The sequence below is a fragment of the Medicago sativa genome, chromosome 7 (assembly GCF_051527215.1).
Source record: "Medicago sativa cultivar Bolivia chromosome 7, Bolivia_mono, whole genome shotgun sequence".
NCBI lineage: Eukaryota > Viridiplantae > Streptophyta > Magnoliopsida > Fabales > Fabaceae > Medicago > Medicago sativa.
In genome coordinates this window covers 99,428,965-99,453,747 of record NC_140755.1, presented here as the reverse complement: position 1 = coordinate 99,453,747, position 24,783 = coordinate 99,428,965, and the positions used below count along the sequence as shown (strand labels likewise).

Genomic DNA, 24,783 nt, shown 5'->3' with positions numbered 1-24,783 from the left:
AGTTCGTAATTTTTATCTTATGTAGTTGTTATTTTTTCATTTAGTTTATTATTTATTTTATTATTTAGCTTTAGTGTTTAATTCATTTATTTTAATTCTCCTTTTTAGTTAATTGGTTTTTTAGTCATTTGGTCCTCAAGGTTCTTGCTGCCCAAGTCAGGGGCACTTTGGTCCAGCAAATTTTCATTTCAACCCTAATTGGTCCACTATAAATAACACTGTCAGATTCAATCATTGGGGGGGCTGGCACTGAATTCATTACACACATTTTGAAGAGAAAAAGCTGCGGCTGCCTCCTACAAACCAACACCAATTTCTCATGAATTTGTATCTCACAAAATCAAAACAGAAAAAAATCAAAAAGAAGAATCACCAATATCATTCATGAAACTCAACACACACTTTCCAGCATAGTTTTTTTTTTTTCTTTCGTTCTCAGCCACAAATCTCAACACAAATGAACTAGCACAGCCGCATATCATCATCCTTCCATCATTACCAACGGCCGAGGATTAGAACAACATTAGTAACATTCAAACTCAATCATACAAAAACTTTCGTTTCGTTCATCCGGTACCAGAAGCAAGCAAAGTTGAACCGCAAGCTAAGGCCTAAACAGTAGCAGATTGAAGTAAAGGAACGGAAACAGAGTCGAATCGGCCGGAGCTAAACTGTACGAAGATCAAACAGTTTCAAATCGGAGCTCAGTGAAAAAGAAGAAGAGAGGTAGAATCGCAGCAGTAGCAGAATCGCTTGCAATTGAAGCATAGCAAGCAGCAAAGTTTTCTCCGATCTGAGCTATAGGTACTTCGATCTCTTCTCCTTCCCCGCTGCGTGATTATTATTGCTTGTTGTTCCTCTTTGCCTTCAACAATTTTCGAAACTATAATGCTAGATCTAGGATGTGTTGTTGTTTTTCTTTGAAAACTAAGTATGGATTCGAGAAGAGAAAGGGAAGGCGGTCGTAGTCATGTAAAAATTTTGAAAAAAAAGGCTCCGACGCGGCGGCTCTCCGGCCGACCACCGTGTCGGAGCAACTCCGACCACCGTCACTCTTCTTCTCCGTTCAACCTGGTTTTAGAGAGAAGGTAGTTTGATGTCTTGTTAGAGTAAAATGTTTGAAGAAAATGATATAAAAAAAAACCAGTGGAGCTTTTATACTATGCCAAAACCGGTTCGATTGACCCATACCCACTGAACTGACCCGCTCCAACTCTTGCACCCAGCTGCAAGCCCAACTGTTTTTTGCCCTAAGCCCAGTGTGTGGTTCTGTGTTGCTTGCTCACCCCCGTTACTGCTCACTGCACCTCTCTATTTCTTTGAAAATTTTCCTTCGTACATGTTAATTTTAATTACTCTCGTGCATTCTGTTTGAATTAACTTTTCATATCATCTTTGCTCAATCATATAGTTTACTTATTAATTTAATCACATGCATTTTAGGACAAACCTTTTTTTTCATGTCGTGTATTAATGTAGTTTGTTTTTAGGGCCTCATGCATCTTAGCTCAAATTTTACTTTTATCATGCATTGTTCTATGGTTTGATGATTAACTCGATTCTGATCGTATGCATAGGTTTCTAAACAAAAATCATTTCATGCATTTTAATTCAAAACGCTTTTATATCATGCGTCGTTTATCATGCATTTCTTTCATACACTTCAATTATATTTTCTTGCATTTTAACTCAAGAATCATTTTTCATATCATGCATTTTTATCCAATTCATTCAAATAACTAAATTCTTATCTCATGCATATTCTCATTTTTTTTTTTTTTAATTCATGAAGGCTTTTGAAAGAATTTACATCATGCATTTTGGGTGTGTTCAAATCATGCATTTTAAACCTATTTTGTGACTTTGCTCCAAGAATTTTAAATACCTTAATCTCCATCACTTTTATTTTGCTTTAATGTTTTAAAAGGCTTTATTTCATGCATTTTAAATGTTTTAAATCCACAATATCTTTTGTTAATCTTGCTTTAATATTTCAATTTCTAATTCATGCATTTCCTTAATATTTCGACATCATGCTTTCTTTTGATAATCCATGCAATGCTTTAAGTTTCTTATCATCTCATTATGATTGCTTTATTTTAGTATAATCTTATGCATCTTTATCATTCTTGCAATTTACTTATTTTTCAATATCTTAGTGTGTATTTTAGGCATTGATGTAATTTTCTTTTTTTGAGCTTTTTATTTCTTGCTTTAGAATGCCCCTAGGATGGTATGTAATAGCTTAGTAATTGCACACACCGACACTTGCACCGACACTATCACTTTATTTATCGCTTTTATCTCGCTTTACATTTTCACGTTATTACGCTAGATTTCCATTAGTTAGAAAAAATCATTTTTATCTCAAAAATCAAATGAGCAAAAGTCAAATTATTTTCATAATAAACCTTGGATCCAAATCCAAGTGATTTTCCCTTTATTTTCTTAATCAAATTCCTAATTGAACTTTAATTAAACTTAGACTCAATTTCTCAAAATAAAATGAAACAACCTCACTTCTATTTTATTCTTCTATGCCTTGAGGTCTCGCAACCCTTCTCAAAAATCATTTTCAAAAAAATCAAACTAAAATCAACCTAACCCACAAAAATGTTTTTTTATAAGAGTGAACTACGGTGGTTTTGATCCCTTTTAAGGGTACGTAGGCAGAGGCTTTATTCCTTTCAAATCAATCAAATAAAAATAACCAAAACTCCTACTTCTTCTCCCTCCATTCTTTCACTCATACTTTAATCAATAATTTTTCAAATGAAATAAAGTTAGAAAGAGGTTCTCACGGAGTACCGTGAACGACGCGGGTGCCTAACACCTTCCCGAATCGTAACCAACCCCCGGATCCAAAAAGGGTTTTTCAATCTCTTTTTCCCTTCCCAAGAATAAAATCGAGCAAGTCCGGTAGATTGAAGGTTCAAGTCCAATCAATGGCTTGACACCCGAAAATCTTGGTCTACAAAAATGGCGACTTCACTGGGGATTCCTACGCGGGTTAAGCCCACCTTTCTTTCTTTATTTCTTATGCTTTATCATTTGTATATACTTTGTAAATATTGATACGTGAGGGGTGAGGAAAATAAAAGTCCTACTCCCGGACTTGAGTGAAACATAAGATAGGACGGAGTACGATCATAGTGCCATACCAGGAGCGGTCCTGCCTATGTGTGCATGTGATATAACTCCACTCAACGTGGGTTCAAGAGTAAATATACGTCACCATGAGCAGTCGTGGTTGGCGATATTATTTTTGAAACCCATCAAGCGTTGAGGACCTTTAGATCACCTTTAACCCATCTTGGCCTTTTTTAGGACGTAGTGCGGTGGCTAAACCAAGAGCGGTCTTGACTTTAGCTGTCACGCGATACTACACTCAAACTAGACTTCCTTGTGAATACTGTTGGTCTAGGAGCAGTCCTACGCACCGATAAGTCCATGAGGGTAGTTGTAATTTGGGAACTTTGTAGAACCTTTGTTACAAGTGCAAGTTAAACCATAGTCCTTACCAAATGGCGTTACCTCTCACCTCCAACATTTTGAATCTAACCCCTCATGTATTCTATGTATTCCTTGCATAATCATGCATACATGCATTCATCCATAAACTTTTTTCATCCATTAAAAAAATATTGAAGGATTTAGCCAAGCTTTTTGTAAACATTAAAGGTATGGACCTTGTAAGAATGAGCACCAAGCAATACAATTTCATAAATCTCAACTAAGCTTTTGCTTTTGTTAAAAACTTCGTCCTTGGGTTCGTTCTTACCTTTTGAAAAGGGAACCGATTGCAATATCTTTACAATTTTTAGATGAAACCATGTTCCTCTACAATGTTTACAATTCGCTTGACAAATCCTTCGATAACAAAAAGATTGTATATTTTGCATAAGCATATCATGCATCATTTTGCATTCATAGTTTCTAGTCCGTGTCTCATACTTTGGTTCTTTCTACAAAAGGTCAATCCATCAGTCTACTCGCATCTACAACACTCGAGCAAATCAGAATGGATCATCTTGAACAAGAGAACCACAAGCTTCGTGAAGAGGTGACAACCCTCCGGGCCGAAAATGAGCTTTTGAGGAACTTAGTATCTTTGATGACGGTTGCACAGAGTCGGCCATTATCTCTTCCAGTTGGCAGCACTCAAGCTCAGACGGTTGCTTCCACTACCCCGATTTCAACAGTGTTTGCTAGTACTCCTCAACATGCTATGCTGGAAGGTTATCTCTGGAGTACACCTCTAAGTTCTGGTGAAGTGTTCCGTCCTGGTATCTCTAAGGTTCAAGCTCCTTTTGTGCAACAGACAACACCTATCTCTCAATCGGGCCCTTTGATCCCTCAAGCTGCTATGACCTATTCAGCTCCTCTGATTCATACTACTCAGCAGGGCCCTAGACCCATCCATCGCTCAGAAAATGTGGTTGCATACGACCGGATAGCTGAACTGGAAGAAAAGTTTGACAGAATACAGTTGGAATTGAAATCTCTTCGTGGGAAAGAACTGTTTGGGAAAAATGCTTATGATCTTTGCTTGGTTCCCAATGTCGTGATACCACTCAAATTTAAGGTCCCTGATTTTGAGAAGTACAAAGGGAACACTTGCCCTGAGCTTCATTTGGTAATGTACGTGAGAAAGATGTCTGCTCAAGTAGGCAATGATGAGCTCCTTATCCACTGTTTCCAAGATAGTTTGACTGGTGCCGCACTGATATGGTACATGGGTCTGAGCAAGGATGATATCAAAACTTTCAGTGATTTGTGTGAGGCTTTCGTCCAGCGATATAACTACAACTTGCACTTGGCCCCAAACAGAAAGGAATTGCAGGCCATGACTCAGAATGATAATGAATCCTTCAAAGCTTATGCCCAACGTTGGAGAGATGTCGCCGCACAAGTCCGGCCACCTCTGGAAGAGAAAGAGTTGAATGAGATTTTCTTGGGAACTCTGAATCCGTTCTATTTTGAGCATATGCTTGCAAGTGCATCTAGCAACTTCGCAAAGCTGATGACTGTGGGTGTGCGTATTGAAGACTGGGTTCGAAAAGGACATTTGATCAAAGAAGTTGTTCCCACTGATGGTTCAGAAGAGGAAGACCAGGAAATGAGTGTGGCAGAAAGTCAACCTCAACAACAGTATCTGACTTATCACCCTGTTGCCGCTGTTATGTCCGTCACAAATGCTCTGCAAAGTTCGGATTATCAACCCCAGTTTCAGCAATATCAACAACAGCCTCGACAACGGATTTCAAGGAAACGGATTGACCTTATTCCCATGACGTATGCAGAGTTGTTTCCAAAGTTGCTCGAAAGGAATTTGGTCTATCCCAAGGCACCTCTGCCAATGCCAGCAAAGTTGTCAGCCCAGCATAGGCCCGACCTCTTTTGTGCTTTCCATCAAGGGGCACCAGGTCATGATATTGAGCACTGTTGTGCATTGTAGAAGATAGTTCAGAAGTTGATCCAGAAAAATCTCATACCTTTTGAAGAGTTTTGAATTTGAATATGCAAGTTAATCCGCTATCGGATCTTGACGTCTAATGTTGTTACATGGAATGTTTAGCTGCAACTGGGTCTTCGTTGATGTTTATTTCTACTGCTCATTTGGTCAATTAATATGTTTGTTTGTTGCTTTATGTTTTTCAAAAAAAAAAAAAAAATCCTTTCGTCCCACCCGAGACGGAAGTGAACTTATTTAGGGCTTTTTGCTTTATGTAGTTTCATCATTAATTAAAAGGTCGCTTTGATCCCGACTTTGTTATTATTTTGTGCTTTTTCTGGAAAGATGGTAATACAAAAAACCAAAAATTCTTTACTTTAAATCTTTTCCACATATTTGCATAATCATAATGTTTATATCAATAATCAAATCATGCATTAATAAACCCGTTGAACACTTAAACCATGTACACTCTCTCAACTTTGAGTTCCTTGTATCCAAGACTGAAGAGGAGTATGAAGAAGAAGTTTCCAATGTGATTTCTCGCCTACTGGGGCATCTGGGCCATCGAAGCTACGAATATCAAGAAAGATTGTCCAGAAGAGGACTTTCATGTACAAAGACTGGCACGAGATGCTACCATCTGCCTTGCAGGGATGTTATACTTCAAATGCACACTTCAACAGGGGCAACCCCCCCACCATCCCTCAGTATATAAAGGCAGTACTCTACAGGGAGGTCAAAGTCCTGTCGCCAGAGGTTCCAATGAAAGCTAAGCTTGGTTGAATTCAAAAGTGTTATTGTCGTGTGCCACCGACAGTTATATCAAGTATTCGACAAAGAAGGCTCGTCCCCGTGAATGTCAAGAAAGTGGCTTTGTGCTCAAAAATATGTTGTCTGATTCCAGGGGCAAAGGAATGCCTAATTACAAAAGCATAGTGACAAACTTGTATGTCCTGTGAATGCCAATGCAGTCAAGAAATACTTTGTTAAAATAAAAAGCTCGATAAGTCGCAAACTGGAAAAAGCGGCTTAAGCAAAAAAGAGCGTCTCGATGGATTGAAAACCTGAAAGGGCGGTCCATGCAAAAGTTAGAGACAAAAAAAAAAAAAAAAAAAAAAAGATGTGTTTATCCTGATAGGTTGAAACCCGCAAGGGCAACCTATGCAAAAGTTAAGGATTATAACAAAGTAACTGCATCTGGTCGGACATGACTCACTTGGGGCATTCCAGTCGTCAAAAGACTTCCGACTTATGGCAAGGCATTTTCATCAAATCAAGTATGATTCATCTGGGGCATCTTAACTGTCAAAGGACTCCCGATATAAAGCATCTGCAGGTCAAAGACTCGGAACAGTGGAATTCAAAGTTGTTAGGGGGCACAATGGTTATTGTGTTCAACGTACCATTTCCATATAATTACCATTTTCCAAACTTTTTAAAATCTGTGGAACCACGCCTTTGGCAGGTCACCACTCCTTTACATCTAATTTGAGCCTGTGCCCATTTATTTGAAATTCTCATTTATTCTGTTTGCATAATTTTCTTCTATTTTTGATGTGAATACTTAAAGCAAAAAATAAAAAATCTTTTTTAATGTCCTTTGAAAAGCATAAACAACAGGTACATCTTCTTTGAACTTATGAGTAAGAGAAACATACATCAACATTCGTCCCAAGGACAGTTAAACTCTGCAAGATAGTTATGGACAAGTGCTGTGCGATGACCTCTGTTAAAAAAAAAAAAAAAAAAAAAAGAGAATACAAAAAAAAAAAAAAAGAGCTCGCTAAGTCGAAAACCCGAAAGGGCGGCTTAAGCCAAAATTGAGCGTCCCGGTGGACTGAAAACCCGAAAAGGGCGGTCCAGGCAAAAATTAGGGGCATAAAAAAATATATACTCCCGGTGGATTGAAAACCTGAAAGGGCGATCCAGGCAAAAGTTAGGGACTTTCAAAAAAAAAAGAAGAAAAAAAACAATACAAAAAATGAAAAGAAAATAAGGACAGAGGCATCACAGTTCAAGTGGGTCGAATGGAAAGAAAGCACTTTGTGTTTGCTTACAAATGGCGACTTCTGCCAGAATGATTGATTGATGGGTTTTATCCCGAGAAATGGCGACTTTTGCCGGTGATTGGATGAATGGCGACTCCTGCCTATGGTTTAATTGACGGTGTCTCCCATCTGTGGCTTGATTAATGTATTTTATCCCTTAGAGGTGGCGACTTCTGCCAAATTGTTGATTGATGAGCTGTTTCCCCAAGAGAATTGATTATTGGGCTTTCTCCCCTCAAGTGGTTTGATTATGGGGCATTCTGTCTCCAAGCGGTTTGATTATGGGGCATTCTCCCTTCAGTGGTGTGGTTATGGGTTGTTCCCCCACCAGTGGTCTGAGTATGAGCTTTACCCTGGCAGTGTTTAATTCATCTCCAGTAATGTTATCCCCAATGAAGATTGCCGAGTGGTTGTACTGCGGTGTCGGTCCATCTCTCATCTTACCTATCCTCTTTTGTTTCATCAAGTTCACCTGTCATATACATTCATGTACTCATACATTCATGTACTCATACATTCATTCATACATATATTCATGCATATAAACATTCATGCACATATTGCATGCATACAAAATATGATTGCATTTACCACCTCGTGTCTTATTTCAACTGTATCTCATAAAAGCGTCTACCCCAGTGTGTCTGGTCCAGAGATGTCATTCACTGTAAGCCGAGTGGATTCTCGCAAAACTCTTATGAAGCCGAGTGGATTCTCGCAACCTCTTATCAAAAGCCGAGTGGATTCTCGCAAAACTCTTATGAAGCCGAGTGGATTCTCGCAAACCTTTCATCAAAAGCCGAGTGTATGCTCGCAAACCTTTCATCAAAAGCCGAGTGGATTCTCGCAAAACTCTTATGAAGCCGAGTGGATTCTCGCAAACCTTTCATCAAAAGCCGAGTGTATGCTCGCAAACCTTTCATCAAAAGCCGAGTGTATTCTCGCAAACCTTTCATCAAAAGCCGAGTGTATGCTCGCAAACCTTTCATCAAAAGCCGAGTGTATTCTCGCAAACCTTTCATCAAAAGCCGAGTGTATTCTCGCAAACCTTTCATCAAAAGCCGAGTGTATGCTCGCAAACCTTTCATCAAAAGCCGAGTGTATGCTCGCAAACCTTTCATCAAAAGCCGAGTGGATTTCTCTCAAACATTTCATCAAAAGTCGAGTGGATTCTCGCAAACTTTTATTTTGCTTCAAATGGTCAGTCCCAAACCACGGACAGCTTGTGTTTACCTGTCATTCCCTTAATATGTCGTCCCCAGCTTATGTTCAAGAGGCGTCACTAATCCAATACATAAAAAGGTCATCCTCAAGGTGTTTAATTCATAAATGTCACCAATCAATTTGTGTTCAGGTGGTAGATCCCCTCCAATAATCACTTTATCAATACTAATCAATATAGACAAGCTTTATCTTCTGTACTTTCGTCCTTACCACAAGCTGTCGGTAATGGACAAGCTTTACTTTCCGTCTTAAGCTTTATTTTCCGTCTCAAGCTTTATTTTCCGTCTTAAGCTTTATTCTCCGTCTCAAGCTTTATTTTCCGTCTCAAGCTTCATCTTCCGTCTGAGCTTTATCTTCCGTTCAAGCTTTATCTTCTGTATGTTCGTCTTTACCACGGTAGTCGGTAATAGACAAGCTTTATCTCCCCAGAGATACTTATCAGTTTGTTCCCCGGTCAGTTTATTTTTGTCGTCTTTGCATTCATACTTGTATCGTTTGCATTCATATCATTATGTTCATTGCATTCTCAGCTTTTCAACTGGTCAAAATTCGGTGCACTTAGTATTTAAGTCTCTTCGACTCATCGATTTAAAAGTTTTCTTTCAAATCTTCGTGACGAAGAAACTTAAATAGGGGCATCTGTCATACCCCAAATTTTGACCAGTTAAAGTTTTTTTTTTTTTCGCTTTTTAAATCAATCAATTTGTTTTTATTCGTATTTCTAGTCAGCTGAATATTTCTATTCGTATTTTAGCTCGTTAAAATATTTTTAGTCTTATTTTAAGTAGTCAAACATTTTTATTCGTATTCTAGTTGGTTAAAACATTTTTTATTCAAGCAATTAAATATTTTATCTTTTTTTTTGTAATTTGTTTAGTCAGTTAGAACTTTTCTAGTCACATTTTAAGCAGTTACTTTTTTAATCGCAATTTAAGTTCGTAATTTTTATCTTATGTAGTTGTTATTTTTTCATTTAGTTTATTATTTATTTTATTATTTAGCTTTAGTGTTTAATTCATTTATTTTAATTCTCCTTTTTAGTTAATTGGTTTTTTAGTCATTTGGTCCTCAAGGTTCTTGCTGCCCAAGTCAGGGGCACTTTGGTCCAGCAAATTTTCATTTCAACCCTAATTGGTCCACTATAAATAACACTGTCAGATTCAATCATTGGGGGGGCTGGCACTGAATTCATTACACACATTTTGAAGAGAAAAAGCTGCGGCTGCCTCCTACAAACCAACACCAATTTCTCATGAATTTGTATCTCACAAAATCAAAACAGAAAAAAATCAAAAAGAAGAATCACCAATATCATTCATGAAACTCAACACACACTTTCCAGCATAGTTTTTTTTTTTTCTTTCGTTCTCAGCCACAAATCTCAACACAAATGAACTAGCACAGCCGCATATCATCATCCTTCCATCATTACCAACGGCCGAGGATTAGAACAACATTAGTAACATTCAAACTCAATCATACAAAAACTTTCGTTTCGTTCATCCGGTACCAGAAGCAAGCAAACTTGAACCGCAAGCTAAGGCCTAAACAGTAGCAGATTGAAGTAAAGGAACGGAAACAGAGTCGAATCGGCCGGAGCTAAACTGTACGAAGATCAAACAGTTTCAAATCGGAGCTCAGTGAAAAAGAAGAAGAGAGGTAGAATCGCAGCAGTAGCAGAATCGCTTGCAATTGAAGCATAGCAAGCAGCAAAGTTTTCTCCGATCTGAGCTATAGGTACTTCGATCTCTTCTCCTTCCCCGCTGCGTGATTATTATTGCTTGTTGTTCCTCTTTGCCTTCAACAATTTTCGAAACTATAATGCTAGATCTAGGATGTGTTGTTGTTTTTCTTTGAAAACTAAGTATGGATTCGAGAAGAGAAAGGGAAGGCGGTCGTAGTCATGTAAAAATTTTGAAAAAAAAGGCTCCGACGCGGCGGCTCTCCGGCCGACCACCGTGTCGGAGCAACTCCGACCACCGTCACTCTTCTTCTCCGTTCAACCTGGTTTTAGAGAGAAGGTAGTTTGATGTCTTGTTAGAGTAAAATGTTTGAAGAAAATGATATAAAAAAAAACCAGTGGAGCTTTTATACTATGCCAAAACCGGTTCGATTGACCCATACCCACTGAACTGACCCGCTCAAACTCTTGCACCCAGCTGCAAGCCCAACTGTTTTTTGCCCTAAGCCCAGTGTGTGGTTCTGTGTTGCTTGCTCACCCCCGTTACTGCTCACTGCACCTCTCTATTTCTTTGAAAATTTTCCTTCGTACATGTTAATTTTAATTACTCTCGTGCATTCTGTTTGAATTAACTTTTCATATCATCTTTGCTCAATCATATAGTTTACTTATTAATTTAATCACATGCATTTTAGGACAAACCTTTTTTTTCATGTCGTGTATTAATGTAGTTTGTTTTTAGGGCCTCATGCATCTTAGCTCAAATTTTACTTTTATCATGCATTGTTCTATGGTTTGATGATTAACTCGATTCTGATCGTATGCATAGGTTTCTAAACAAAAATCATTTCATGCATTTTAATTCAAAACGCTTTTATATCATGCGTCGTTTATCATGCATTTCTTTCATACACTTCAATTATATTTTCTTGCATTTTAACTCAAGAATCATTTTTCATATCATGCATTTTTATCCAATTCATTCAAATAACTAAATTCTTATCTCATGCATATTCTCATTTTTTTTTTTTTAATTCATGAAGGCTTTTGAAAGAATTTACATCATGCATTTTGGGTGTGTTCAAATCATGCATTTTAAACCTATTTTGTGACTTTGCTCCAAGAATTTTAAATACCTTAATCTCCATCACTTTTATTTTGCTTTAATGTTTTAAAAGGCTTTATTTCATGCATTTTAAATGTTTTAAATCCACAATATCTTTTGTTAATCTTGCTTTAATATTTCAATTTCTAATTCATGCATTTCCTTAATATTTCGACATCATGCTTTCTTTTGATAATCCATGCAATGCTTTAAGTTTCTTATCATCTCATTATGATTGCTTTATTTTAGTATAATCTTATGCATCTTTATCATTCTTGCAATTTACTTATTTTTCAATATCTTAGTGTGTATTTTAGGCATTGATGTAATTTTCTTTTTTTGAGCTTTTTATTTCTTGCTTTAGAATGCCCCTAGGATGGTATGTAATAGCTTAGTAATTGCACACACCGACACTTGCACCGACACTATCACTTTATTTATCGCTTTTATCTCGCTTTACATTTTCACGTTATTACGCTAGATTTCCATTAGTTAGAAAAAATCATTTTTATCTCAAAAATCAAATGAGCAAAAGTCAAATTATTTTCATAATAAACCTTGGATCCAAATCCAAGTGATTTTCCCTTTATTTTCTTAATCAAATTCCTAATTGAACTTTAATTAAACTTAGACTCAATTTCTCAAAATAAAATGAAACAACCTCACTTCTATTTTATTCTTCTATGCCTTGAGGTCTCGCAACCCTTCTCAAAAATCATTTTCAAAAAAATCAAACTAAAATCAACCTAACCCACAAAAATGTTTTTTTATAAGAGTGAACTACGGTGGTTTTGATCCCTTTTAAGGGTACGTAGGCAGAGGCTTTATTCCTTTCAAATCAATCAAATAAAAATAACCAAAACTCCTACTTCTTCTCCCTCCATTCTTTCACTCATACTTTAATCAATAATTTTTCAAATGAAATAAAGTTAGAAAGAGGTTCTCACGGAGTACCGTGAACGACGCGGGTGCCTAACACCTTCCCGAATCGTAACCAACCCCCGGATCCAAAAAGGGTTTTTCAATCTCTTTTTCCCTTCCCAAGAATAAAATCGAGCAAGTCCGGTAGATTGAAGGTTCAAGTCCAATCAATGGCTTGACACCCGAAAATCTTGGTCTACAGCACTATAACAAAATATGGTGCACTATAATAAGAGTGATTCATCCCACATAAGGTGTGCTGAAAGAGAACCACTAAACAAATTGCAATGTCACAGGTTGCACCTAGCTAAGATGCGCATGAGAACTATCTCTAAAATTAATTACTTAGAAGTGGGTGACAACATCAATCACGATACCCAGAAACAAAAAATGGTTGATGTGCTTTAAGCCACATAAACGAATTGCCATACAAAGAAGTGGGTGACAACATCAATCACGATACCCAGAAACAAAAAATGGTTGATGTGCTTTAAGCCACATAAACGAATTGAGCTTCACTTTGTAAACGAGAGCAAAAGGATCGGAGGCCACATTTTTTAAGATGCGGTTATTTCTCTCTTTACAAATTGCCCACACACAAGCCATCCCAATAACCTTGAAAAATAAATGAGAAGATCGCGGCATACCTGCCATATGAATAAACTGATAAAAATGTTCAACAATAACACCAGAAGAAACAAAATTAATGCCTAGCCAACGCCACACAAATTGCCACGTGCTACCGAATATGTTGCAGCCAAGGAAAAGGTGATCCGCCGTTTCGGTGCAGCCACAGCCTCCCACGCACATAATATTATTTTGTTGAAGGACTCTTTGACGCAACAAATTCATTTTGGTGGGGATTCGATTGTGAAGGAGACGCCAAGCGAAAACAGAAAACTTTGAAGGAACGAACTTATGCCAGACATCAAAACAACGGTCCGTAGCTGAGACCTCATCAGAAGCTGTCAAAAAGCGGTATGTCCCGCGCACTGAATAACCTTGAGAAGGTTCAAGCAACCACTGCCGTCTATCATGAAGATGATCCTGCAAAACAATGTTATGTAACAAAGATGTACACTCCCACAGGCTCTCCTCCTCCCACGCCAATAGACTACAACGCCACACCCAAGCGCTCCCTCCCTCCTCCCAACCTAACAATGCCATCTCAGCCACCGAACACTCACGATGCACAGACAAATCAAAAAGACGCCGAAATCGGGTTCGCAAGGGAACACCGCCAACCCAATTATCGATCCAGAAATAAGTATTTTGCCTGTCACCTACTACCCTTCGAGTGTTATCCTCAAACCAGTTTTCCACCCCCATACCAGCCCTTACACGAACGGCACACACCGTCCTCCACCACGCAGAGGCGTGTCTCCCCCCTCTTTCAACCAACCCCCCTCCTCGCCATATCTAGCCTTCAACACTTGACACCACAACCCTTCCTTATCAACCAACATTCTCCAACACCACTTCCCTAGAAGAGAGGGATTAAACTCTCCCAACCACCTAACCCCCAACCATCATTCCTCCTTCGGCAAACACACCGACTCCCATTTCACCCAAGCAATTTTCCTATAATCCTCACAACCCCCCCCCCCCCCAAAAAAAAAAAAAAATTTAAAATAGATTCGATAGAAGAAATTATACATGCAGGGAAAGAAAGTAAACCGGAAGCGAAGACATGACAGACTTCAGTAATACCAGACGGCCACCGAATGAAAGAAACTTATTATTCCACGATGACAACCGAGCAACAATACGATCCACCATAGGTTTCCAAAAACTGATTTTTCTGACATCCCCACCAAGTATATATATATATATATATATATATATATATATATATATATATATATATATATATATATATATATAGTTTTGCTAGAAGACACCCTTAAATTTTTCTGAAGACATCTTTTAGCAACCCACACCTCAAGGTGTAATTATCCACTTTTTAATTATAACTTGTTAAAAAACACCTTCATAAAAATTAGTGGGTGTCATTTAGTAAATGCTTATAGGAGTCGCTAAAAGACACCGTTTAGTTTTTATGAAGGAGTCTTTTATTAAATATATAAAATTGCATTTTTATAAAATATATGATTGTATTTTTTTTTTGAAAGGGTATAATTGGTTTATTTATAGTCTGTTCATTCTCAACAAAAATTATCAATTCGTGATAATATATCCTTTCAGCCTGAAGCTTATCCTATTGGCCAGCTAATTTATAAAAAAAATCATGAGACTATACATATTTGGACTTTTCAGGGATAAGTACAGTGAACAAAATTAATTTATATTTGCAAAGAGTAAAATGACAAAACTCTTAACACTACTCCCTCTTTTTCATATTAGATAGTCTATTTGACAATGTGTTATTGCTCTTTCAAACTTTGACCATATTTTTTTACTAATACATAAAGTTAAATAATATCATATAAAATGTTGTTGGACTCGTCTTGGTGGATATTTTCAAAATATTATATTTTCATAATTTTTTCTAATAGATAATTAAAGATAAAACAACATGCATTGATACGTGTGACAGAGTCAACTGTGATACTTAATATGAGATGAGGAAGTAATAAGTGGAAAAGTATTCCTGCACATAAATTTTTTTTCTTCCTCCATTCAATCATGCTAGGATTCGAACTTGTGTCAAGTAGGTCAAAATTCGAACCTCGAATTCATCACTTATTCATTTAAAAGGTAAATTTTGATGCATTAGACTACTTAATTATCTCAACTATATTAAATATATCTATTATCAAACTGAATTAAATTAATATTACATGTTTGACTAATATTTATTTTTTTAAAGAATGTTTGACTAATATTTATTGAAAATTTATTATTTTACCATATCATTTCAAAAAATTAATATTTTTTTCAGAACTTGAATTAATTTTATTTGACGCATCCTTGAATTAATTGTATTCTTTTTTTTTGGGTGGCCGAGGTTTGAACCTCAGACCTTGCATATTTTATGCATGATCCCTATCAACTAATCTAAGCTCACGAGGACAAATAATTGTATTCTACGCATCCTTGAACACGATGTCAATTTCTTTTATTTTTTTGACAAAAGACACAACGTGAATTTCTAACTGTATTTTAAAAATTCAATTTGACATGAAAAATAATAAGAGCTTCATTGATGCTAGAGTATTGGTAAAGTAATAAGAGCTTCATTGATGCTAGAGTATTGGTAAAAAAAATAATGTTAGAGTAAAACTATTGCACTAGTATATGTCTATTTATATTTTAATTTTTGCCTAAAAATATTTGTTTGACAAATTATACAACGGCAACGGTGGATGCCATGCATTCATTGCCGTGGAATGGGCAAGTCCAACGAACCATTGTCATGTGTGTTATTGACTTATTGTCTATATATGTATAGGTGAAGCCATCACATATAGGTGAAGACAGCAAAGAAAAATAAGAGATATCAATGGGTGAGCATTAGATAGAGCGAAAATCAACGTGGACATTGTATGTTAAAGATGGAGACAACTGACAATGGTCTTTAGAGGGAGTGTCAATGTGACAATATTAGAAATGTCACATAGAGTAGAAAATAACTTAATGTGATACGTAATCCATAAGACGGTTATGCCTTATATTGACTAGTCTTTCGGATTGATTTCTCTTCGTTCACTTAACTCGTAACAATACTTTTAACTAATAGTAGTATATCACAAAGCCACAAAGTTACTATGAAAAATGTACGGTGCAAACTTTTTTTTTTTTTACACAAACAAGCTTAATTGACTTCATTAGCCAAAAAAATCGAATACTTGGTGGCAAAACATCAAAAGTATGGTGACTATTCCAAGAAATGGTATCACTTACAAGTGAAGGAGCAATCATATTCGTTTGTCGCTGAACAAATTTAACTAAAAGGTTGGAATTAAACAATAACAAACTCCTAATATTAGAGACGATAGACTCAAACTTGGATTCCTAAAGGTTGGAATTAAACAATAACAAACTCCCAATATTAGAGACAATAGACCCAAACTTGGATCCATCCCCTCTGCTGTCAAAAATAGCGTTCGCATGCAATTTAGAATCACTCTAAAAATAACATGGTAAAATCCCATGCTCCGAACACATCGCATAGTTGTTAGGAGCGTTGCAGTCTCTCCTTCATGAACCTGCACAATTGGGTTTGTCCAACATGTATGAGTTGACACTAAGGCACCCTACTCGTTACATAAAACACGACCAACGCTTGTTAATGTACAGCTAGTGTGAAAACTCGCGTCAACATTACACTTGAGCCATCCCTTTGGGCTCGAACCCACACACATCACAAACTCCTTTAATATACATGAAAAGGTGCCAAAGTAATCGTCCAACATTTGATACAATGTTTCGCCTCACAAATAAGACTAATCACTGAATTAATCAAACGATCCACCACCCCATGCTAAAATAAAGCAATTGAGCATGTTTAGTTGACTTGGATCTTTCTCCACCTATTTTTTTTTTTAAGGAAATTGTTAGTTAATACCTATGTAGTTTTTATGGTTTGAATTCACATCTTCCTTAAAACTTTTTTTGGAGTGTCATAGCTCGATAATCAAGCTATCTACTAGGTCTCTTTCTCCGCCCATTACTTTCTTAATTAACCGCGAGTCTTTTTAATTTGTACATTAGTTGTTTAACCATTCAAAAACTATGGTCCTAATAAGATAAAGTGTTCAAGACCTACCCTGGCTGTATTTGTCCCAACAAAACAAGTTGTCTACGTTAAAAGTGTTTCATGTCTGATGGCTCTGCTAGTTCGCAACTTGCAGACAGTGACAAGAAATTTATGCCACACACATTTCTCCAACGAGGCCTACATTGGCCTCCACAGATTTCGGGAACAAATCATTAGTCAACTTCATATTACATCACACAATAGATTATATGCTCCTGTTGAAATTACTATAAAATCAACATAAAGACTGCAAATAAATAAATCTTGCTAAATATTGTAATTTTAGTTTCGAAGATATTTATGAATACCCCAATTCCCATTATCTACTGAAAATTCCCATTTGTTCATGATAAGAGATGTGTTTCCCTCTTTATAACATGAACCTTTTATCACTATTATGTAGAAAAAACCCACAGTTACACACAGTTTTCGATCTCAGCTGTTCATCTCAGATCAAACGGTTGAGATTGAAACTGTGTGTTTTTAGTTAAAACAATTCTGACCATTCAATTGTGATCATATGGCTGTAATTGATTACAGCACCCTGCTGTTACAGCAGGGAATCCTGTTCCCTATTTTCTCTCACCCCGAAATAAACCAGGATTACAACGTCCTTCAACAGTGAGCTTTGTACATTGTCGTGTTGTCACGCTTTATATGTCCAAATAAATAATAAATTAACCAAACCATCATCATAAACGAAACACAAACATTCAACATTAAAAAAATACCAAATCATGTATCAAACCCGAAATCTTACATCAACCACCAAATAAAGGCCAACCATTACAAGTTCACCATTATTATTTAGATACAAATGGTAACAAAATCTAACTTCAAATAAAAAAAAAAAAAAAAAACTCAATAGCAAAATAACAAACAAAGTTTCATTCCTTCAATGCCCATCAATGCAAGAACCAATCTGAAGACGAAGACGCCTTAATCGCTTGATTCGGACAAAGCATCTGCCACGGGTTCAGTTGTGGATCTGGAATCTTCGGAATCTCAACAGAAAATCCATTCTTTTCCCTCTCAGCTTTTTCTCTCTCAGCTTTTTCAATGATTGAGTTCAGAAACTTCAATTGATCTGTCAATTCCTGTATCCGAGCTCCGAGGACACCATTAGCGGCTTCGTTTGCATTGAAACCTTCTTCCCTCGCCCTAATGTTCTCCAACAATCGCCGATTCTCGTTTCGCAACCTGTTTGCCTCATCTTGAAGATCCTCCATCAGTTTCTGCTTCCTCTCCCGTGATCGCCGTGCGGATTCACGGTTCGAAATCATTCTCTTCCTTTTTCTCTCGTCCATCGCTCCATTCACACCGTCCGAACCCGAACTCGTCACACGTTGAACCGAAGCCATTCAAATTGATTCAATTGATTGAATTTGACAATAGAATTAAAAAAGATAAATCTAATAATAATTTGTAAGAATTTGTGAGAAGATAAATAATGATAAGAAAGAAGAGAATAATAAGAGATTGAGAGAAAGTTGCTTATGAAAAGACGTAAAACCAGTACAGAAAAGCAACGGAGAAAGAATGAAGGAGACGAATACGATACATTAGTGTCGTAAAAACATTGGAGTGGTTTTCAAAAACCCCTAACCCCTATGAGAATGAAACCCTAGATCTGAGAGAGAGAGAGAGAGAAAACGAATGGTTGAACCAAATTTGTGATAAGGGAAAGAATGAGGAGTTTGTGAGAAAGGGCTGTGATTTATAGATTATTGCAATCTAAAGAAGGAAATAAAATTGGGCTTTGGTTGTGTTTTATAGAGAAAGAGGAAGAAAGCGAAATGTGAGGCTGGGGGAGGTTTGTTTGTAAAATAAATTTGTATTCATGGAAACTAATTTTGAGAAAGTGATAAGGACGCTGACAATGACGTGTTTAATGACGAAAATTTCGCTCATCCACTCATTTTGATTATAATTATTTTTTATCAAAATATTGGAGAAAAATATGTATAATTTATCAATATTATAAAATAAACAGTGAAAACTTATCTTAATCCTTCACAATTATTTTGACTAAATTTGATGGTCAAACAAAATTATTTTGACTATATTTTTTTTTGTCAAGATTTTGACTAAATTTAATTCTAATATGAAAATGTTATAGATTAATTGAATTTTTTTTTTTGGTCAAAACTGTGAGGGGCTTTCACTCTAAAGCAAATTAGTAAACTTTTGTCCTCGTGAACTTAACTCAGTTGATAGGGATAAATGCATAAAATATGCAAGGTCCGGGGTTCGAACCCCAGCCACCACAAAAAAAAAATTAGTAAACTTTTGTCAAAAATATTATTAAAAGAAATCTTATTAAAAATATCTTAGGAAGAGTTTATTAGCATTTGCTTTGAAAGATAATTTTATTTTATTGTTATCCATTGATAATAATTAAAATACTTTTTGTTATTAATGGATAAGAATGAAAGAAAAATAGTTTTTGTATAAAAAAAATATTAATTAAAATATTTTTTGAGTCAACAGAATATGATTAAAATAGTTTTAACAAATGTTGATTCATAAACTATTTTATTTTTTATTCGATAAGTCTTTTTATTGTTATATTGGACTAAAACTTTTGTTGTATGAATTAAAATAAAAAAGTGGAAGTCCTACGTTAGATTGATGGCACGCGTTAGTATCGTTTATATGGTAGGAGTGTACCTCTAAGGAGTACATGATTATGTGAACCAAGTAAACACTAACGAAAAAAATATATATTTATATATTTTATCATTTGAAAATGTTAAATTAAGTAATAAATTTAATCATTATTAAAAAAGGTTTTCTTGGTCCCCAAATCTTGCTAAAATATTTTGGAACGCAATTTGAAATATTTTGGCGCACAATTTGAAATATTTTAGCATGCAATCTAATATATTTCGTTACTTGATCTGAAATATAGTTCAGTATGTAATATAATATTTTGATGCACTAAATTATTTTAGCATGCAATCTAATATATTTTCTTTTTGCTATGTAATACAATGTTTTGGTGCACAATCTAAAATATTTTAGCATGCAATCTAATATATTCCGTTGCTTGATCTGAGATATATGTTGGTATGTGATATAATATATTTTATACTCGATATGATATATTTCGGTATTTCATACCGACGTATGTGAATTCCTTATTGTTGTTATCTCAAACAACAAGCACTTCATTGTTTGAGTTGAATGATGTATTTGTTGTGTTCAATTTATCCATGATGTGTTTATGTACAACAAAATGTAATTTCTTCGACAAATATAGCATAAGGAAACATCTTAAAATTGTCGGAATTGCATTCGTCTTAAAATTATTGGTCTTTGATTTCAAAATTGATGTATTTGGATTTTCAAAGTCTATTTTAAAAAAGAATTTTTATCTATCGAAGTTGTTACCAGGTTGATCTCTTTAAGATGTTTTGTAGCACTACCCAATAATTTTGCAAGACAAACTATCATCCACACCACCTTCAGGATAAAACAAGTTCAGCTACAATTGTGCGACTAATTAATGCACTCTAACTAATCATTCAAGAATTACACCTCGAATATGGTACTTACACCTCTTTAGCTATAGTCCATTAGTTATTCCCATTGTATGTAGTTATGTTTGTTTTATCTTACGGCGGTGTGGTTGACAGTTTGCCTTGCACAATAATCAGGTAGTGCCACGAAAGCGGTCTGATCGCGAATCAGCCTAGTTACAACTTCGGTAGAAATTCTCTTTCAATATAGCCTTTGGAAATCCAAATACAACAGTATGGAAATCTAAAACCAACAATTTCAGGATTGGGCAATTACAATTCCAACAATTTTAAGACACTTCTTTATGCTACGTCTTCCGAAGAAATTACTTATTAAGGTTATGCTGTACCTAAATACAACAAGGATAGATCAGGTTATAGAAATACATCCTTCGACTGAATCAATGAAGTGCTTGTTGTTTGAGACAACAACACTAAGGAAATCACATACACCGATATGGATTTTTTTTACAAAAACCAGAACCGCGTTGTGAATAAGAACTTCAACTGCCACGGGAATAGAATGGGAACCCCAAAAAGATCCTATAATGAAAATGAGTAGCCACCATAAAAAAATGTCACATGTTCACAATTTATTTACTACAATTATGAGAAACCATGTCATATATCCCGCAAATACAGGAACTTGTCAAGCGTTGCTCTGCCACGTAACTTGACTGAAGAGAAATTCATTGCTATGACTATTAACACCCATCTAGTTGGTAGATCAAGTGAATGCTTGAACAACGTTAACGCCTCAGACCATGTTTATTTTGATTGTGCTATGTTCAAAAACATATGCGTTGAAAATAAGAAGTGTTGTTAGAACATTTGTACACAACTAAAGTTGTTGCATTGGAGATTGATGTAGTATCAAAAGTAAGCATTTTTGTTTATTGTCTCCAGAGGGACTGGTACAATATTCTAAGCCGTTCAACAATCGATGTTGTTCTGAGCTAAGTTTTCACAATATTTTGTTTCATAAGCTAGCTTTTCATTGGATAACTTGCAAAACAAGTAATCAAAGTGTCTAAAATGCACTTTCTATTTAACTGTTTTCTGACACTTATCAAAGATGTAGAGTTGCAATTCACGTCCGGAAAAAAAAAGGAAATTGTTATCTAGAACGTGATGCATGCTCCATAGATAAGAAATTTATGAATTTCCACTGAACGATACTGAGTTCACTCAGATTTAAAGAGAGACTTGTACACCATTACTAAAATGGTATTCTTCGAGAAAGACGACACCACTGAAGGTATGTTCAAAATTAAAAAAAAAGATAATAATTTTTTAATTTGTGCGATTTTAATATTTGACATGCCGGACTTTTTTACGGTGATAGATGCACATAACATTATCCCCATATTTTCAATGAGTTTTATAAAGAGTACGAAATTGTTCATGAAACAACTGCATCTTACCATTCTGAAATGAACCGTAAAGTTGAAAAGAAAACAATTAGAACCTTTACCAAGCCAATTATATAAAACATTACTACCTCCGTCCCTAATTATAAGAAATATTAGAAATGGAGAGGTAGTAATTCACTCACCATTAAGACACAATACCGAAATACTAACCGTAAAGTTCACTCACCTTTTGCTACACACATTTTATTAATTGTTTGTTGTGTGCTACACACATTTAATTGATCCCACCATCATTAATTTTTTTGTGTCTATCTTTCTCTCCAAATTGCAACAAATGGAACAAATTAGAAATGGAGAGGATCTTTACCCGGAACGGGTAAAGATCTTCTTCATTTGATGGTGGGTTCCACTTAGTGATAGGACCCACCACTTATTTTTTTTTGTCTATCTCTCTCCAAATTGCAACAAATGGAACAAATTACAAATGGAGAGGATCTTTACCCGTTCCAATATTAAGCAAGCATCTGATGAAGCAATATCTATCAATATCCTGTCTACTTTGTTTTTGGGAAAGTTTGTTGTAGAGATTGGTAAAATATAAGATAAACGTTTTTTTTTTTTTGTCACATAAGATAAACATTTTAATTCATAGATATGTGTCTCCATTTAGTAATATAAGGTCTAATCATTATAGTTCAATTCCCTCGCCTTTTTTTGGTTATCTATATGCTATTTTACATTGTAATTTTAGTTGTATATGTACTCCCTCCGTCCCAAATTATAAGTAAAAAAAAATTCATTTTTTTGTCTCAAATTATAAGCAAAAAAGACAAATTTTTATCATATTTAATTATGTTGTTTCAAAAAATTATCTTTTCCAAAGGAAAATTAAATGCAAAGTGCATTCAATTTGCTCTCTCTTTCATTTTTTCAATAACCAATAACCAATGAAAATTGTTTTTACATCTTCCTATAAAACTTATATCAACGATAACACAAGAAATTATATCAAAGATAACACAAAAAACTATGTTGCAAAGTATGTTTTAGTTTTCTTAATAAATGTGATTTTTTTTCCTTATAATATGGGACGGAGGGAGTATTATATATCTTGTTTAATTGTGTTAACTGGGCTCAACATAGGTAACCTTTCTTGAGTTTGTGGAGGCAATTCATGCATTTCAAGTTACATTTCCTGATTCAGAAACACACCTAGTTAAACTTGCTCAAGATTCAGTAAATAAGTTAGTATTTATATCCTCTAAAAAAGTTGGTATTTATATTCATGTGCATTTCAATCATGTTACGTTAATGTTTCATTGTATGAAAAATAAATTTTTAACCGCTTTTCAGGAACTTTCTAATTTCCGAGGAGTATGTAAAGACACGAATTTATGCACAAGATCTACTTAATGTTCTTCGCAAGTGGTAGTATATCCAGCACTTTAATGTTTTTTTCCTCTTTCTAGTTTAGTTTGATTACTAAAAGTAATCAAACCATCTTGTCCCACTTAATGCAAAAAATATCATTGTGTTCTTCGTTATTACCTTTTTTTTCTTCGTAGTGCCATTTTAATGAAAAATCGCATTTAAAAAGTGGATTTGATTTATTATAACTAAATATTTCCATGCTACTAAAGTTTTTGTCAAGTTGTACGTCAACAATACATTTTCTTATGCAAGCTATCTTCATTTACAAATTAATTGCTTTTTTTTTTTAAGGGCGGGGGATTTTGAGTTGCATTGAATTGTGTTTGAGGATTAATGCACTTTATTTTGTCTATAGTTTTTTTTTAGCAAGTGTTATAACAATATATATTGGATTTGGAAAATTTACCTAAACCCACCAAAACCATCTTTTAATTTAATTTTTAATTTTTTTTTGTCAAAAAAAAAAATACAATTTTTAATTTTTAAAATTAATGGGATTTTATATTATGAAGAAGATTAAACCCCTTCCCTTCCCAAAGCTTTCCATTTTTTTCTTCAAGTCCTCCATTCCCCCTCCCCTTTAAATCTCAACATAGTCTAAGAATTTACAAGAATTCATTAGACCGCAAACATTTAATTAGAGCTAATTCAACAAATTCATTTCTTAAGGTCTCCTTTATTAAAAAAAGTAGTCGAAAATGAAGCTACAATGGACTTCTTGCTCGACGAGGTTGTAAAGTAATCTCACCCTTGATTCTTACCTTTTCAAATCAGTGTTTTACTGCATTTTTCAAACAAAAAAAATACTATTATTTTTTTATAACTCTGGTTCACTTGTCTTTACCTTCTCCATTATCTCGCATCTCTGTTTTATCCATCTCTGATCATTTATTTATATTTAATAGGCTAAAGTGCAACTTTGGTCCCCTATCTTTCAAAAAGTTGCGATTTTGGCCCCCTAAGTTTGAAAACTACAATTTTGGTCCCCTATGTTTTAGCCCCTTTGCATATTTGGTCCTTTTGGTCAATTTTGACCAAGTCATCGCATACGTGGCATGCCACGTGTGTAATTAATTAATTAAAAAAATAAAAAATCGAAAAAAAACAATTTTTAAATTAAATAAATGAAAAAAATACTAAAAAAATTCTGGAAAAATGAAAAATAATAAAAAATTCTGGAAAAATGAAAAATAATGAAAAAATTGAAAAATTTTCCAGATTTTAAATTAAATAAATGAAAAAAAATCCAGAAAATCAATTTTTAAATTAAATAAACGAAAAAATAATAATAAAAAATTTAA

The 24,783-nt window shown here is 35.0% G+C and overlaps 3 protein-coding genes across 3 annotated transcripts; 1 reads left to right on the top strand and 2 right to left on the bottom strand.

The window, feature by feature from the left end:
- The first annotated feature begins 4,021 nt into the window (after positions 1-4,021).
- LOC146911104 (uncharacterized) lies at positions 4,022-5,458 on the top strand. Its single transcript, XM_085729494.1, has one exon. The coding sequence runs from the start codon at positions 4,022-4,024 to the stop codon at positions 5,456-5,458; it is 1,437 nt and encodes a 478-aa protein (XP_085585620.1).
- Positions 5,459-12,887: 7,429 nt separating this feature from the next.
- LOC146911103 (uncharacterized) lies at positions 12,888-13,766 on the bottom strand. Its single transcript, XM_085729493.1, has one exon. It carries the CDS (start codon positions 13,764-13,766, stop codon positions 12,888-12,890), a length of 879 nt encoding a protein of 292 aa, XP_085585619.1.
- A 4,086-nt stretch (positions 13,767-17,852) lies between these two features.
- Positions 17,853-18,847, bottom strand: LOC146911102 (bZIP transcription factor 53-like). Its single transcript, XM_085730794.1, has one exon. It carries the CDS (start codon positions 18,516-18,518, stop codon positions 18,063-18,065), a length of 456 nt encoding a protein of 151 aa, XP_085586920.1. The 5' UTR covers positions 18,519-18,847; the 3' UTR covers positions 17,853-18,062.
- Between the last annotated feature and the right edge of the window lie 5,936 nt (positions 18,848-24,783).